The sequence below is a fragment of the Antedon bifida genome, chromosome 4 (genome assembly GCF_963402885.1).
Source record: "Antedon bifida chromosome 4, ecAntBifi1.1, whole genome shotgun sequence".
Lineage (NCBI taxonomy): Eukaryota > Metazoa > Echinodermata > Crinoidea > Comatulida > Antedonidae > Antedon > Antedon bifida.
In genome coordinates this window covers 11,833,222-11,850,398 of record NC_136229.1, presented here as the reverse complement: position 1 = coordinate 11,850,398, position 17,177 = coordinate 11,833,222, and the positions used below count along the sequence as shown (strand labels likewise).

Here is a 17,177-nt window from a genome sequence, read left to right as displayed (position 1 = left end):
AACAATAGTTTCAGTTGACTAACAATAGAACAGCAACTCCAAAAACAAACGGGTGAATTTGAAAAGAAATAGGTATTTTAAACTACTCGTATCATCATCATAACCTGTACAAATTATATGTTTCAAAATTTCAAAATCACAAATTATAACTCTTGCCTCTTGTACAAAAATGAAGTTTTTTGGACACGTAGTTCTCGAGAAAAAGCAATTTCAGTTTACTTGTTACTTTAAACAAAGAATATATATCACAAGAATGAGTAATCCGCGATTTTCCCTGTAACAGTAATATTGTCCATGTGGTAGGGCGCCGCCATAAGTGAGGATGTATCTGTATACAATTATTGTGACGGTTACACTAATCAAAGGCTGGACCACCGGTAGTATTTTCATGATAAAAAATGTTATCAACTACATGCCAACATCATGTTAAATGCTGTTTGGATATTTAATTGTTCGTTTCTTGCAATTTATTTAGTAAAAACTGCCGTATAAACAGTTCACTTCATCAACCGGGCGCTACGATAGCGTGACCGGGCGTGTTGGTGTTTACGCGTTTTCATGAAGGATAGTTCAATAATATTTCTATATTTAACTTGTTTCTGGTAAAACAAATAAATGATAATGAAATTTAACATTGTATCTTATTAATAACATGTATTTTATACTAATTTATATCATAAAAACAATACTTAATTTACCGGGCGTAAAGTAGTACGCGGCAATGGAATAGAATAGGCCGTGCTAACGATTCGTTGATTTTTGGTGTTGCTGTGTTAGGCCTTTTTTGTGAACTAATTTAGCATGTTAGTAAATAATTGTCTGTAAAAGTGAATGTACACTAGTTTGTTAATAAATATGTATTATAAAATGGTTTACAATTGCAAAATATATTATCATAATTCTATTTTTAATGTGACATGTATAATATCTATTAAATCAAGTCTTATTTAGTATGTATACATCCGCCCTTATGAGGGCGGGCATCACTCTCTGGAGCTCTCTGTTACAAATTTCTCATGCAAAAATCGCGGAATACTCATTCTTGTGATATTATATTCTTCGGCAAACAAACAGACAAACACACGTGATCAACTACATATACCTCCGCCAAGGAGGTAAAAAACAAAATAAACAATGTGTAATTTTGTAAGGAATTTAATAATCTATAGTAAATATTTCATGATTGTTGTGAGTGTTCAATGTTTGAATAGTGCTCCTAGAAGGATCGAGTTAATTGAGAAGATTACAAAATTGACAGTTTATATGGCTTAATATATATTAAATTATTATCATTTTTAAATAAACAGCCACATCTTTATTTCTCTATGTACAAGACTAAAAAGATTTGTATCACCATTGTCCTTATTAACACCTAATGATGTGGTCTCCACCAGATTAGAAATCTTGACAATTCAAAAAGTGAAGTACTAGGGTCACAGACAATATAGGCCTACAACTCATTCAAAGGCAAGTTAAATACTGTATATTATTCCATTCAATTGACAAAATATAGCCTCCAAATTCTTTATTTTTAAATAATAGTTTTAGACCATTTATATTCCATTTATAGCAACCAATTTATTGCTATACCAGTACATCAGTTTTTAAATTTAATTTCATTACAGTATTATTTAATATATACTGAATGCATATAGACTAAATATTTACAATTTTTCAAATGTACACACAAGCATAATATAACAAATATTTGTTATACTTTATTATTACAACATACTGATCATGTACTTAATATTTCTCTTTCACAATGAATAATCTGAGTATAATTATAATACATGGTAAATTATCAAATAATGGGAAAATAGAATTACACTAGACAGAGTCCAATATGTTTAAATTTAGTAACATGTGTTAGTAAAATATGAAATATATTTCAAAAGTGTAACATAATTTAACAGAAGCTATGTTCACTTTCCCTCACCATAAATTATACATTCTGCCTGGGACATGTTGTCAATACCAATACTTTTCTTCACTATTCTATTTAGTGTTCGAAATGTAATAAAACAGCAGCTATACATATTACAATAATTCTAATAAAGCATAACTACAGTACTATATATTAAATTTAAAACATGTTGTAAGGCGGACAGTTTAGTTTCACTTGTTCAGATGACAGAATATTATGATAAACAATGGTACATATTGTAACAAATTTATTTAATATGTTGAGTTTTAATATTTATTTCTTAGATAACTCTTTATCACAAAATACCACTATCTAGTTGGTGCTGTACACACAACATGCTAACAAATCTTGGGTTTCTTTTAAACAATACATTGTTATAGAGTGTCCTCTAATTCCTCTCACTAGATAAAAAACAATGAGCAAACAAAACTTTATATATACATCTTGACACTCCTGATGAGAGGCAATGAACTGATATCACATGAATTTTGAATAATTTACTGAAAATGCACAGTGTTTAATAATTTATGAATATTGATATTTATCATACAGTTTTTCCTAACCCTAACCCATCCAGATAGTGTTAATGGCCAAACAGTTAATACCTACTGTACTACTGTACCACTGGAGGATGGAATTTAATTACCATTATATAGTTAGAAAAGTGCTTAAATGAAAAAACTAAATGCTTTATTTATCAAAGTAGACATTTATATTTAATATTTCCTTGGGTCTATTTTAAAAAATCAGTGAATATAAACTATTGTTTTTGCTAATCTAGTTTGATAAATTTGGGCCTTGCATGCACAGAGTTTGGAATCAATCAGCAATATCAGGCCACAGTTTACAACAATAACATTGACATAAATGTAGAATATTATACAAATAATGAATGTTTACGAGTGTAATGGTACAAATAATGGTATGAGGTGAATGATGAAAAGTTATATTTCAACATGGCCAACGAGCCAAGTTGAAATATAACCTTTCATCATTCATCAAATGCCATTATTTGTACCATTACACAAATATAAAACATTCATTATTTGTTTTATATAACATCTAAATAGATTCCTGTCATTTGAATCAAATAAAAGGTAGGCCTAGCCAAGGCCTACATTTGATTCATGTTCACTAAAAAACAGTAACATTTGGTTTTTAATAATTATATTATTATTTATATGGATATTATAAACACACCTACTCTAGTGTTAATTATGTCAACAAACGACCAAACAATCCTAGGCCTAGCCTAATACTAACAGGCCTAGGCCCAGCTAGGCTGCAGCAATACGAAACTTTGACAGGCAACTGGAACTCATATATAGCCTAATTATGTTTTTTTCCAACGATTCCATGTCTTCAAGGGATGTCCCCATTAATTAATCAAAATTCTAAAAACGATCTAAAGCTAATTTTAATATGCCTTTTTGAATGAAAGACAACTGATGGCACTGTTGTATTTCATAGTAATTTGTACACTAGATTTTTTTTTCATCAGCAAGACATTTTTTTTTTTCCGTACACAAAAATGTTTAAAAAGTACTATTAAACGATCGTTTAATAGTGCGTACTATTGCACGCCATGTGACCCACAATCCTCCAATAAAATGACAGGAATTTATTTAGCATGTTTTATATAATATTATATAATATCTATTTTGGCCACAGTTCAAAAATTGTTGTTTAATTAGGAAATTGATACACAATTGACTTTATTCCAAAGATTCCACGGCAATACGTATATCACATTTCAATAAAACCTCATACAGCTTTTCAACTGTAGCTCCCGATTGCGTTTCCCATGAGCGGAGCACTTGATGACCTGGCTCAGGTCGAGACGCCAGGTACCGAACCAGATTGGGTTCAATTTCAAGTAATGTAGCTATTCTGCTACATCCATTTCCTGTGCCTATAAAAAAAAAAAGAGCAGCATGACATTCAGGGAGCAGATCCAGGTTTCACAATCAAATTATGTATAATATAATAACACTACTATTAGCATAATAATATACTACAGTAGTAGCAATAGACACTATTATATATATATATATTTCAGTAACACATCTTTACCCCTCATCGAGCAAAAACTAAATATGACTCTTACTCACCTTTCTTTGTGGCTCAATGCTAACAAACTTTCACTTAATGTCCAAAAAACTAAATCTATGTTAATTGGTTCCTCACACAAACTAAAAACAACTACTAATAGCATAAATCTCAACATTGAAAATACTCCTATCAGCTCAGTCACATCTTACAAACACCTTGGAATTATAATTGATAACACTCTTAATTGGAAATCGCACACTTCTGCTTTATGTAAAAAACTAAACTCAACTAACTTCCTTCTTGCTCGCACCTCTAAATTTGTCAACCAGTCGACATGTCTTCTCCTCTATAATGCTTTATTTCTTTCCCGCTTTGATTACTGCTGCTCAGTCTGGGGTTCCAACTCTAATACTAACCTCTCTAGTAAACTACAAAAAATCCAAAACAGAGCCCTACGCATTATTCTCAAACTTAATCCTATGTCCCACCTCTATGATGATCACTTTAGACTAGCCCATACCATTCCTCTTCAGAAAAGACTCAACTACCAACTTGGTTGTCTTACTTTCAAAACCCTAAATCTTCTTGCTCCTCAAGGCTTATGCCATCTCCTCACTAAAATTACGGCCAATGGGAGAATGACCACTCGTCAAATCTCAAAAGGAAATCTTCACATTCCTAAACCTACTCTTGAAATTTTCAAACTCTCTTTCAGTTACAAGGCCCCTCATTTCTACAATGATCTTCCTCTATCTATCCGCAATTCCTTATCCTTTTCCTCTTTCAAAACTAGACTTATGACTTTTCTCAAAACTATGTAATCCTTTTCCAGATTTTAATTGTAAAATAGTAGATATAAATTTTTGTTTATATATATATATTTTATATTTTGCTTAATTTAACATTTCAGTTATTTTCTATTTTTCAAATTTTCTTATTATTTTTAGTCTTATGTAATTAATTTTATTTTTTTCTTTTACTTTTCTGTTCTTGTTGTTTTTTGTATATTGTATCTGTTCTGAGGGTCCCAAATGATCAGCCAAAAGAAAATGGTGCTGTGTGAATATTAATCAAGGGTGCGCCTCAGAAAATGACAACATTTATGAAAGGGAACGTTGAACTCTGTCAATCTGTCAGCAGTTTAAAACATTTCAATGATAAAATATGAATTGGTAATTAATAAAATTATATTTGCAATAATAAAAGTACAGCTGCTTATAACAAAAGTGCACATGGTGGTGGTAGTCGAAATTAAAGTATAAATAAAATACAAAACTATATATTTTGAGTGTTTTCTGTGCAAGAGCTTTTTTTAAATTATGCTCAGAAATAGTGATGTGTATGCAATAAGTCCAATTTATCTATAGGTAGAATAAAAAAAAATTAAAAATACATTTCTGCGTAAACACGACCTAAACACATTACTAATTGCTTTTGGTAATTGCGGGATTTTTTTTGTGGGAGCTTTTTTATCTTTTTTGCTACTTCTGTAATCAAATTGTGGTCTAGTTTTGATTTTTTGCTTTAAGCGGTGATACCTATTTTACGAATTCGAACTGTACTAAGCTGGTCACAGCGTTTTACTCACTGAGTCATTATTTTCCAAGGATAAGTGTAAGTAATTAAAACTTCAACAACGCGATCAGTCGATACGGTTGGCCGGCTGCTGAGACTAAACACTGTTTAATTTTGCGGCTCAGCATGGTATTTGTAGATCCGGCCATTGCGGTACACAACAGAGATGTGACGTCTTGCGAAACATGGCTGCCGAGACGTCAAATTACTGTTATTTGTTTGCCTTTTTTTAGTGTTTATCCTTAAAAGTCAGAAAAGTGATATAGCCTATTTTGTGCGGCCCATCAAGAAACATCAGTGTGCCAAATGTAAGCATGTACCATTCAGCGGTTTCGGAGGAGATACGTAAAATTACCCAACCAATTTGGTGGCATAACATTCAGAAAACAATTAGTAGGATAAAATAATGTCAAGAGCATGCTGTAAGAGATAGAAATTAAAACTATCAAGCAACATCTGTACTTAAACTAGATTTATTGCTGTCTATTTTTATCGTTTTACTCAATGCTTTTACCGTCTTTTGAAAAATAGCTGGAAAGAAATTTGACTTACTATCATCAAGCATATTAAGTTCTCTGGATACATTAAAGCGAACACCATAAGGCAGATCTGTATAATTTGTACTTGGATGTGCTTGGGTACCTAAAAAAAAACAGAAATATTCATTTAGATTTACGATACGATAGAATTTATTGTCATTTAAACAAAAAGGTAAAAATGAAAATTGATTGAATTTTACAATAACATGAATACAATTATAAAGCATTGTAAGAGTGATTTTAAAGTGATCTTACAAACTTGTTATTAAATACATGAATTGAATTATAAAAAATGTAGACAAAATTGTTTAAAATAGTATATTTTGAAATACGATAACAATGCAGAACATACAAAGTGAAAAGAACTATATTTTACTGTATCATTTAAAATTGTTCACTGAGGAGGGCCACTCTAGTACAGTATAACATTGTGAATACCTAAACATAATAAACATGGTAGAGAAGAATGTTTAACAATTAATCGGGTATTAAACACAAACCAGGCTTTGATTTCTTTTTGTATTTTTTTTTTATTGCATACTTTTCAATGATTTTTATTTAAGTCTATTGTATCAAGTTATCCAGAACAAATTTTTAACATGACCTCTAAGGCCCAAGAGAAATTCACCATTTTACAAATGTCATAACAAAAATGTTGGGATAAACTGTTATGAAATAAATATTGATGAAAAAGATGGAACTGAACTGAATTTGTGTTGAAAATATGTTTCTAAAAATAAGAATTCTTTATTAAATTTCCTGCTTAATGATGTATACCTAATATTTGTATTTTTTTTTAGTTATGAAATCTATAAATAAAAAAAAATCAAATATGTCAAATAATTTTGATTGATTTTCGAGAATGGATGCTATATAAGCGATTGGACTTTTTCATTTGTGTAGAACTTTTAGATTTAATTTTCAATGATTGTGTTGCTCTGTGACATACAGTACTTCCAACTGTCAACAGACTTTGCAATGCCTTCCAAGCTTTGAGCATTTCAATATGGTTACATTTTGGTTTGATCACCAACCACCACTCGTGACATGCTGGTCACACACCACTGTACAAACTCAGCATCATATCAACATCTATAGTCTATAGCTTGCCTGCTACAAGACTGCTCAGGAGAGTAATTTGGCTTTTCACTTGATTAGATATGATAAACATATAATCCAAATGATAATATTTGTAGAACAATTATTTAGTTTTTAATAGATATTTCTAAACACTTTTGAAATATTGTAGCTTCCATGTTTCCAATAAAAATTTCACCCTCAACCTAATGCTAGCTATCCCATAATTATAGCTGCCCCAGAAGGCAAAGAAAATGGCTCTAAATAGTAAGGTATTTTGGCTGAAAAAAATGAATGCTTACCAACAATGCCAACAATAATATGTTTGCGCATTTCTACAACCACATCTTCTCTCCCATCAGATTTTTCCTTAACACGACGCAGAGTGCGGACAAAATCTTGAAATTTCTCCTTCCTCTCATCTTTGCCCGATAACTTTGGACTTCCAGGAAAACTTATGTCTATCCACTTTTCCAGAACATTTGAGACTTTTAAATTTGATTTCAAACTCTGAGAAAAAATGGCAAAAATGTACACTGTCATGTATTTGAATGACTACTGTGAAAAAGGACACATAACCCATATTAACCTAAATATATTCTTGTTATTTGATTGGATGATTGTGGCTCACATGGTGTTTACTATAAACTCATTGCAATCGGGTTTTTTTTTAGGGAAAAAAATGCATAGATGGAAATCCCAAAGGGCCGCCTTTTGCTTGGCTTTGACATATAAACAATAACATTTTTGGAGAGCGATAAATGTACTAATTTAGATCAAAAAGCACTTAAATTAGATTTAGATCATTTGTAGGATTTTTATTAATTAACAACAATACAAGATGTGAAATCGTCTTAAAAAAACAGAATTAGTCTAGTTTCAGAGTTGCTTGCCGATTTTTTCTATACCGCTAGTTTATCTTTATTCTAAGAACTAGGTCTAGGAATACAGTATGTTGTTCGGTTGTCCACATAATTCACAGTAGGTGTGTTATTATACAGATATTGACTGCTTAGAGGTTAAATATAAGATTTGACATCCCCGAGGGAATGATATTATGTTCGAGGGAATATATTTCCCGAAGCGCCAGCTGAGGGAAATATATATTCCCCGAGAACATAATATCATTCCCAAGGGGATGTCAAATCTTATATTTAACCGATATAAAAGGCAATATCTGTTATATTATATAGCCAAGAACAAGTCTGCTGGTGAAGCTAGGCTAGGCCTCCTATTCTATAGATAGTATTTGTATTGTATGTAAACAAGCCTCCTGCCTAGACGAAGAATAATATACAGATAATTACTAATTAATGATTCCTTGGCAATAAAATATTCACTTAGGCCTAGGTCGTTTAAATTAACAGAAGAATTTCCATCAATAAGCCTATTAATAATAATATTATAATCAGGTAGGCCGAATAAACAATTCATCGTCTTCTCTTCGAGGAGCTAGCCGAATCACCGGATGTTCAGCGCGTAGTTACTAGGTTACTACCGTGAGTATTGACCAATCACAAACGGTGTTTCATCACATTTAGGGAGGACTAATAACAAATGAGGGCGCTATGTATGCATAGTTTAAATAGTTTAGATGAATAATTTCTTCAAGCAAGCTGCGTGGCGCAACGGTGGAAGCGTTGTCTTGCGATGGTGGAGTGACAATTCCACCCGAGTTCAAATCCAGTAGATGACTTTTGTTTATTTATCGGCAAACGCGAGTGTTGCCACACGAAAATTACACAGTCAATATCATCGAACTCGAGAATGTATATGTTTAATGACAGGGGACACGATAATTACGCGAAAATTAATCGGTCAATATCATCGTTCTCGAGGATATATACGATTTACGATCCTCGCAGCGGTAGTCATGTGACGCAGTTTCAACCAATCACGTTCACGTATTTACATAGGCTATGTAATATAAACAAATAATAAATGTTTTATATTCTTTCAATGGTAAATAAGGTTATATTATACTGTAGTTTCATCTCTCACCTTATGAAATAATTTGCCCCATGGCATTGATAAACATTTGTATACAGGTAATTGATTGATTGATTGAATGTATAAATATTATATTGTGACTAGCAGTTAGCAGCTTAGAAATAGTAAGAAACATAACCTAGCCTAGTGGTATCACTGCATTTGGAAAAATGGTAAATAAAAAGGGTACACAATCTTATGTTTGGCAGGAGCGGTGTGCATGAGGTAGAAACATGAGCAAGAATACAGTTTTGTACTTAACGCCCCGGTTTTCATATGAAATTAAATGGTGCAAGGCAGCATTGCCGCTACACTATTATATAACTGCAGCTGTGCTGATCACATGTGCTGCTGTCTCGATATCGCTAATGACCCGAGTGATCTAATTGTGACGTAGGAAAATGGCCGATGATTACCAATAACGGCGTTCAGCAGTTGCATAGAAATTGGCCTAAAAAACACATTTTTCGTACAAATTTTCCGTTCTAATATAGACTAATGCATAAAGGTACCCCACCTCGAACGGCGTTAATATCGGACTTGCGGTTTAAGAGGAGATAGAGGAACAAATTTTGGCTTAGTGCTATTATATTATAGAAGATTGTGACACATAGCTGAACTATCATATAGACATTGTGTTTTTTTTATTAGGCGTGTAAAATTGTATTCAAGAATAGCCGGGATCATTATGGTTGCCTCTACAATAGAGTTTTTGGTCAATACTTCTAATTTTAAATAGCAACATTTAAAACTTACTGATTGAAACTGTTTGCGTTGTTTTTCATCCCACTCGTCAATTTCATCTGTCATGTACCTTATGTAATCTTGTTTGAAGTTCTTTAACTTATCTAATCCTTTTTTTAAATCTCTACAGGCTTTGTTTTTTTCACTTTTCATAAAACCTTCGAAAAACAACTCAAATGATGATTTACTTGCCCCTAAGCTTCCTAGTTGAAAACACAAATGTCAAGTATTAATATCATTGTAGGCATTATTATGGTATCAGATAATTCAAACCCTTTTCTACAAATAATTACTGTACTTTGCAACTTATTTTAATTTCAAGATAATGCCTAATGTTTTATGCAAATGATTCTTAATTGTTTAAGAACATTCGATTTGGGTTTTTTATTTTTATTTCTTTGTTTTATTTTAATACCATACTTATTACCGAACAGATTCATGAACTTCTAGTATTTTCAATTATGTGTGTCATTCATTTTAACTAATATAAAGTGTATTTTAATAGCATTACACAAATATTGACTTTAATGAACTTTTGTTATTGAATTCAGATCTGGGTAAATTGTCTGCTTACGAGTGGTAACTTATGAGAGGTTCAGCTGATACAGGGCTAAACTAGTTTCTAGATTTAACAAAAATGTGTATGCAGTTATAGAAAAACAAAAAGGAAATGCTTTTAACTTACTATCTGAAGCATTTATAGGGATGGGATTTCGATCATGTGGTTTAGTATTCATTACTGGTTTGGTAGTTTCCTCATCAACATGTGTTTGGACAACAGGTTCTGTCTGAATAGGACGACGGTAATGTTCCTCTTTTATTGGAAGAATTCTTATCTGTTTTGGACTAGAATGAAATGCAGACTTTGGAGGCCCATGTTCGAAATGTCCATCAATGACATGCATACCAGGCTCTTTCTGATTATGAACACCTTGAACACTAGGTTGCTGCTGAATAGGTGCACCAAATGATTGTTGAGGAGGAGGTCGATAGTTTGGCTGGTTTGGTTGAGAGTGTTGGTTTTGTACAAACTGGTTTTGTAAATACTGCATCTGTACGTTCTGACCTGTTCCTTTCGTCTTCTGAGTTATTACATTACCGGATGTGCCTAAAAAGAGTTTTCGCCCATCATAAATTAGACTTTTCAGAAAATTGCATTGTGTACAATTTTTTAGCTATTTTTTTATGATCTATGATTTAAAACACAAAGAGAACTTTCAGTATTACAAACATATGGCAGAATAAATGTTTGTTTTTCACTACTCTTAAACCAAAAACAATCTTAAGATCTGTCTATACAAAAACTGTGATGTGCCCATGGACACGATGACATCATATCACTACCATATTTGGGCACATCACACTTTTATGTCAGTTTGATAGTGTAGAGTGAGCTTTAGACATAAATTAAAGAAGATATTTACCAGAATTCTTGGGATTTATTAAGTTGAATCGATGACAAAAATCAATTACGACATCATTACGTTCTATAGATTCCAAAGCGTTTATCAAATTGTCAGGTGTGGCACCAGCTCCTGTTTTCTCACGCCATCTTTCCATGATCAAATATGGAAGCTCTTCAAGATCACGTTCTTTATTCTCCATCACATAAATCTCATTACTATCAAATGCAAGCGCTCTGGCAAAATCCTTGTAACTTTTTACAACTTTTTTTTTCAAAAACAAAATCATTCCGTCGGTAACCAATTTTGACTGAAAAAAAGTTTATAAAAATGATGTTTTAAAGTAAAGTAACAATGGATTGGAAGCAAGAATAACATTTATAAAAAAATCCCTGACAACAAAGCACAATTTCTAAACTGTGTCAAATATTTTAAACCCAGCCTAAAACTTATATTAAAGCCTTCAAACAACCTAGCATAATTTTAACATTGAGTGGAGTTTTGGCTTGGTGGTTATGATGCTTAGCTACCACTCCAAGTCCCATCACATGTCAGGATTTTTTCTAAGGACAAAATTACAACTCCACTCCCAAAGACTTTATGTTTATGTAGAGCATCTTGTGTATATGTTTGTCTTGTGAACCTCTAAGGGTCCCTAATGATCAGCAATTGCTGGATGGATCACCCTCATTAAATATGGTAAAAAACAAAAAAAAACATACAGTAGCACTAACTTAAGACAACTTTGGTAATTGAAAATGCTGTGTTATTTTTATTTTTCTCACCCAATCTAAACTTGTTGAAACTCATCACTAGATTTTCTAGCACATCCATTAAGTCCAAACATTTTTATATTTCTATTTTCTATAATGGTATAAATTGTACAAGTTGCCAGAAGTGAGTGTTGTATTGTTGGGTCATATTATCTATTTAACATGCTGGTTGTTCAACTTACTTTTGGCACTGGCTGATCTTGTTTGTTACCTGACGTTGACTGAAGAGTTGATGAATTGGTAGGATTAGGAATGCCCATAGTAAGGGTGTTGCTTGTATTACCATGTGCTGATGTCTCCTGTTTTGGCTCATGTGACATCAATGAGCTCTTTAAAAGTACAACATTTAATATTAAAGAAATAAAGTACACCCAGATTAACTTATATTACTATGTGTAAAATTTGTTGCACTGCAATTCCAAATTTTTGGAAAAATAGACTCTTTGGGTCAGCACAATATTTGTTTGGTTTTGGAAGAGTTGACTGTAATTATACTTTTACTATACTACAGTATACAGTATATATTTTTGTATTATTAAAAAGAACATTAATTAGCATTTAACAAAGAAATTAAACATAAAACTATGGTGTTCATTATAACACCTAGTAGTAGTCCAAATACGAGTTTACCAAGGCAGCCTGGAAAGCCTTTAGGCCTAACCTACTATCTATTTTTAATATTATGACAATAATATAGCCACCTTTGCTGGAAATAAAGGACTGATCATGTCTCCAATAAACTTCCTATTGTACGATCAACTGAACTCAATGTTAGTTACAAACTAGAAGTTAAGCTAGCAATATTCATCTTGGAAAATTCTATTTATATTCGAAATTTCTATTTGCATGTCTCTGCTTTGTCTACCTTTGTACATAGCAGTCGCATATTGACTGATTAAAACTTTCAGGTTATTCCTCATATTCATAATCTTTTAAAATGTTTTTACACTTACTGGCTCATCTCCTGCTAAAGCCATTTGTGCTGGCCCTTCAGTTGTCCTTGCTTGCCTGCTGTCTGGAGAATCTTCTGGTGGGCAGGTTGGAACAGCACTAGAATGGGGTTGTGATATTTGAGATTCTGGATGTTCGCATGGAGTTGATTTTGGTTGGGCTTTACTTAGATCTGTCACCCTAGTACCTGTCTGTGGTAATGGTGTTGGATTATTTGGTGAAGGTGACCTGTATTCAGATTCTGGATGAGCTAATAAACTACAGCCATCTATACTAGCCTGTGTTGACAATCCAGATGAAAATGATGTTGGCTTGTCTGAAATTGAAAGATTTTATTGAATGTTGGATTTTACAAAAGGTACTAAATGATTCAAATTCCATTCAGTCTATCAATCTTAAGAGATATTATAAATCCAAAATAAAATATCTGAAAAAAAGGCAAGGCTGTGGGTACAAGTGGCTGGATCTCAATAGAGGTAAATCACAACAGTAAAGTAAAACAGTCAGAAAACAATATTCATTAGTAGTGATGTTTGTTGTATTTGCCTTTTCATACTGTTTTAACTTAAGTGCACAGTTCCCATTATCCAACACCTTAAACCTGAACCTAACCTTCTGAAATGTTAATGAAAATACAGTATAGGCCTACTGTAGTTAGTTTTTATTAATTATAAATACAACAAACAATGGCGAAGTTGGAAGTTACTATCGTCATGAAATTGAAAACAATATACATAATACTACATTATATGTACTGCACATACTTTTTATTTCAATGTTCTTCTGTTTCAGACTATTGTCTTCTGCATCTAAATTCAACTTTGAAAACATTTTCATAACATCTTCATAACATTTTCTATCCTTTGACTTTTGAAGAATGCTTTGACAGTTTTCTTTCAATTCTTTTAACACTTCCTTTAATGCTTTATTTTCTTTTTCTAGTTGCATATTTCTATTCTCCAACTGCGCATAATCATTGCTATTTATTGTTCCTATGCCAGTATTTGATGCAAAAGCGTCTGTTTCAATATCAGCCATCCTTGCCTTCTACAGCAATCACAGATCTATTTAATCTACAACAAAACAAACACTTTAATTATTAAATTAGCTATTATTGAAAAACTAGCCTTAATATTAAACATAATCAACACATTTAGTATAGTTAGTTGTATCATTGTAGATAATTGTATCATTATGTAACTGAAAATATTGGCGCTCCAGTACCTTTTTCCAGGTAAATATTTTTTTCCAAATGGTCACATGTTTCTATATGAGCAATTAAGGTTCAGTACTTTAGAAAATCTACTTTACCCTCAACCAAAATTGATGTGCATGGTTTGCATTCCGTGTAAAATTTAAATCAAGGTATTATGGCCCAATCCCGTCATGACAGACGATAACCTCAGGTCCAAAACATTATTTAGGTTTTTAACTACTCTGTTGGCGACGAATACTGCAAAGCCTTTCACATTCAGCAACATAAGCATTGGTAGATAATTGGTGACCAGTTACCAATTTAGAACGCCAGGATGTTCAATTGGAGGTGAGAGTTTCCCAAGAACCAGTGGGAATATTAAAAGAAAACAGATCACGCTTAATAACATCTTTAAAACAGAGTTTTGGACGTCCGAGTTGTCGAGGTTAGTCAGCCTGTTCACCGTAGAAAATATTTTTTGGTAGACGGTAATCTTCCTGCCGAATAACATGACCAGACCAGCGTAAGCGCCGTTTTCTAAGCATCGTAAATATATCATTTGTACCAGTAATTGACAACACAGCACTATTGGGTACACGATCACGCCAAGAAACACCTAAGATAGAGCGCAGACAGCGAAAGTGAAAAGAGTTTAGTCTTTTCTCCTGATGACAATACATGGTCCAGGACTCTGAGCAATATAACTGGACACTTAGCACACATGCAATGTAGATGTGAGTCTTCAATTTGATGGTAAGGTTATGGTTGTTCCAATCACGAGCACAAAGTCTTCCAAAAGTGGTTGCTGCTTTTCCAATATGTGTATCTAGCTCAACATCTAGTGAGTTAGCGTCACTTACTGTAGAACCGAGATAGGTGAATTTTCTTACAACTTTTAAGTAAGGGTTTACCATAAATTAAAATGTTAGGTGGTTCTGCATCTGCACCCTGAGCCAGGATTACTGTTGATCAACATTCCAAAATCTGAGCAAGCCTTTGAAAAGGAGCTGCTGCCTGTAATTCAGATTGGGAGTGGGCAACGATAGCAGCATCATCCGCATACAGGAGTTCATGCACAAGAACTTGCTTAATCTTTGTCTTCGCACAGAGTCTAGACAAGTTTAAAAAACCACCTGTGCTTTGAGAGTGCAGCATGATACCAGAATTCATTTATGATATTCAAATTCAAAATATGTTTTTTTTGTTATAAATCAGTCACTTAAAAAATACTACATCATTTGTTGAATTGTTGAACATTAACATACATGTTTTTGTATGTTAAAAAGAACTAAAAGATGTATTGCACTACAACTGTAGCTATATGTTTTGACATTTTATACTAAAAAAAATCTGTAATATTATACAATTTATAATATCAAAATAAATAAAAATGATTGTGTTTTGTGGTAAAGTGACATTGACACACCATTTTATATTGAGGTGATATAACATTTAGGTTTTTTAATGCACCCCTGCATCATTTTTCTTGTTTATTTAGCTGTTCTCGATTGAGAACAAAAGCAGGCTGTCATTATTGACTAAAGTTGACATTTATGCATTGCCTTTGCGTGAGAGACCGGCAACTTTGTAAAAAATGACGCACCCATGACACACCTCTTCCGGGGGTTGTATACCTAGGCTACATGCAATTGACAAGTGCATTTTATTATAGTCAAACATCCATGCGCTAAATCAACATATATTGTCGTAGGATAGCCTCGTCTAGACCTAGCGAGCCATATGTTAGATGCCCTAGTCTTAGGCCTACGCCTGTTATTTTTATCAAATTTTAGCTAGCCTAGAGGGCCAGGCCTAGCCTACTACTAGCCTAGGCCTATATATAGGGGACTAGGCCTAGGCCCTAACTATCTAGGCCTAGGCCTAGCTAGCCTATTATTAGGCCTAGCTAGGCCTAGGCCTATGCCTAATTCAAGATCGAAAATGATTTTAAATCAATTACCATCTACTCCTAGGCTAGGCCAAAGATAGGTTGGCTGGTGGTAGGCCTAGTTGAGGACTACTCTCTGGATTAGTTTTCCGCATCCAAGCTTGTACTCCGTAGACTCCCCCACTAGAATAGGAGAGGATGCCTTTAGCCGAGCTCAAGTATTGTACTGCGTACGCCAGTCGGATGTGTAGCATATCCCGCCGCCTGTTGTGGCTTGGCTACTTCCTGAATTCCCTCTGTGGTGGTGCTTTCTGATTTTTTGTGAGTGAGCTGATCGAAAAGTATAAATAGTATCCCTATTTTAAGTCTAAAAAGGGCCAATCTGGGAAAAAATTAGAAACAAGTGTTTCTCAACTGATTTGAGTTATATAGGTTCTATATATCCACCAAAAAAAAGTTCCAGCTCATCTGGCCTGGGGAAAGCCGCCATTTTGGATTTTTAAAATGGCCGCCATAAAATACATATTTTTGCTCATATATCAGCTTCCACATCATGTATGGATATGATTTTGGTGGCAAAGTATATGTTTTGAGGGTCAATGAATCCAAATACAGCATTCTGAAGTTGTCCGCCATCTTGTTTTTCAAAATGGCCGCCATAAAATACAGATTTGTACTCATCTCAACTGGAAGTGATTTTGGTGGCAATGTATATATTTTGAGGGTCAAGGATTTCAATTACAGCATTTTTTTAAATTTCACTTAATGGCCACCATTTTGTTTTTCAAAATGGCCGCCATAAAATATAGGTTTTGCTAATTTCGTAGCTTATACATAATGAAGACATGATTTTGATAACTAAGTCTATGTTTTGATTAGTGTTACAGAATAAAAAATCAGCATTCTAAAATACAGAGTCGGAAAGTGATCAGATCTTCTTATTCCATTTAGGACCAAACTTCATAGTTGAAGGCTACTGCTCCCTGGCTTTAGATGTTGCTTTTTTTTGCATACAGTTTGTTAAATACAGTAATAGTTTTAAAATTCCCAATCAAACTGGCACA

The 17,177-nt window shown here is 33.1% G+C and overlaps 1 protein-coding gene across 1 annotated transcript; it reads right to left on the bottom strand.

Annotated features, from left to right (window-relative positions):
- Positions 1-1,649: 1,649 nt before the first annotated feature.
- Positions 1,650-16,455, bottom strand: LOC144840069 (uncharacterized). Its single transcript, XM_078695732.1, has 10 exons — positions 16,186-16,455; positions 13,795-14,103; positions 13,033-13,346; positions 12,262-12,408; positions 11,328-11,616; positions 10,589-11,011; positions 9,916-10,106; positions 7,473-7,680; positions 6,107-6,196; positions 1,650-3,839 (listed from the first exon to the last, which is right to left on the bottom strand). Exons 2-10 carry the CDS (start codon positions 14,066-14,068, stop codon positions 3,643-3,645), a joined length of 2,133 nt encoding a protein of 710 aa, XP_078551858.1. The 5' UTR covers positions 14,069-14,103; positions 16,186-16,455; the 3' UTR covers positions 1,650-3,642.
- Positions 16,456-17,177: the final 722 nt, after the last annotated feature.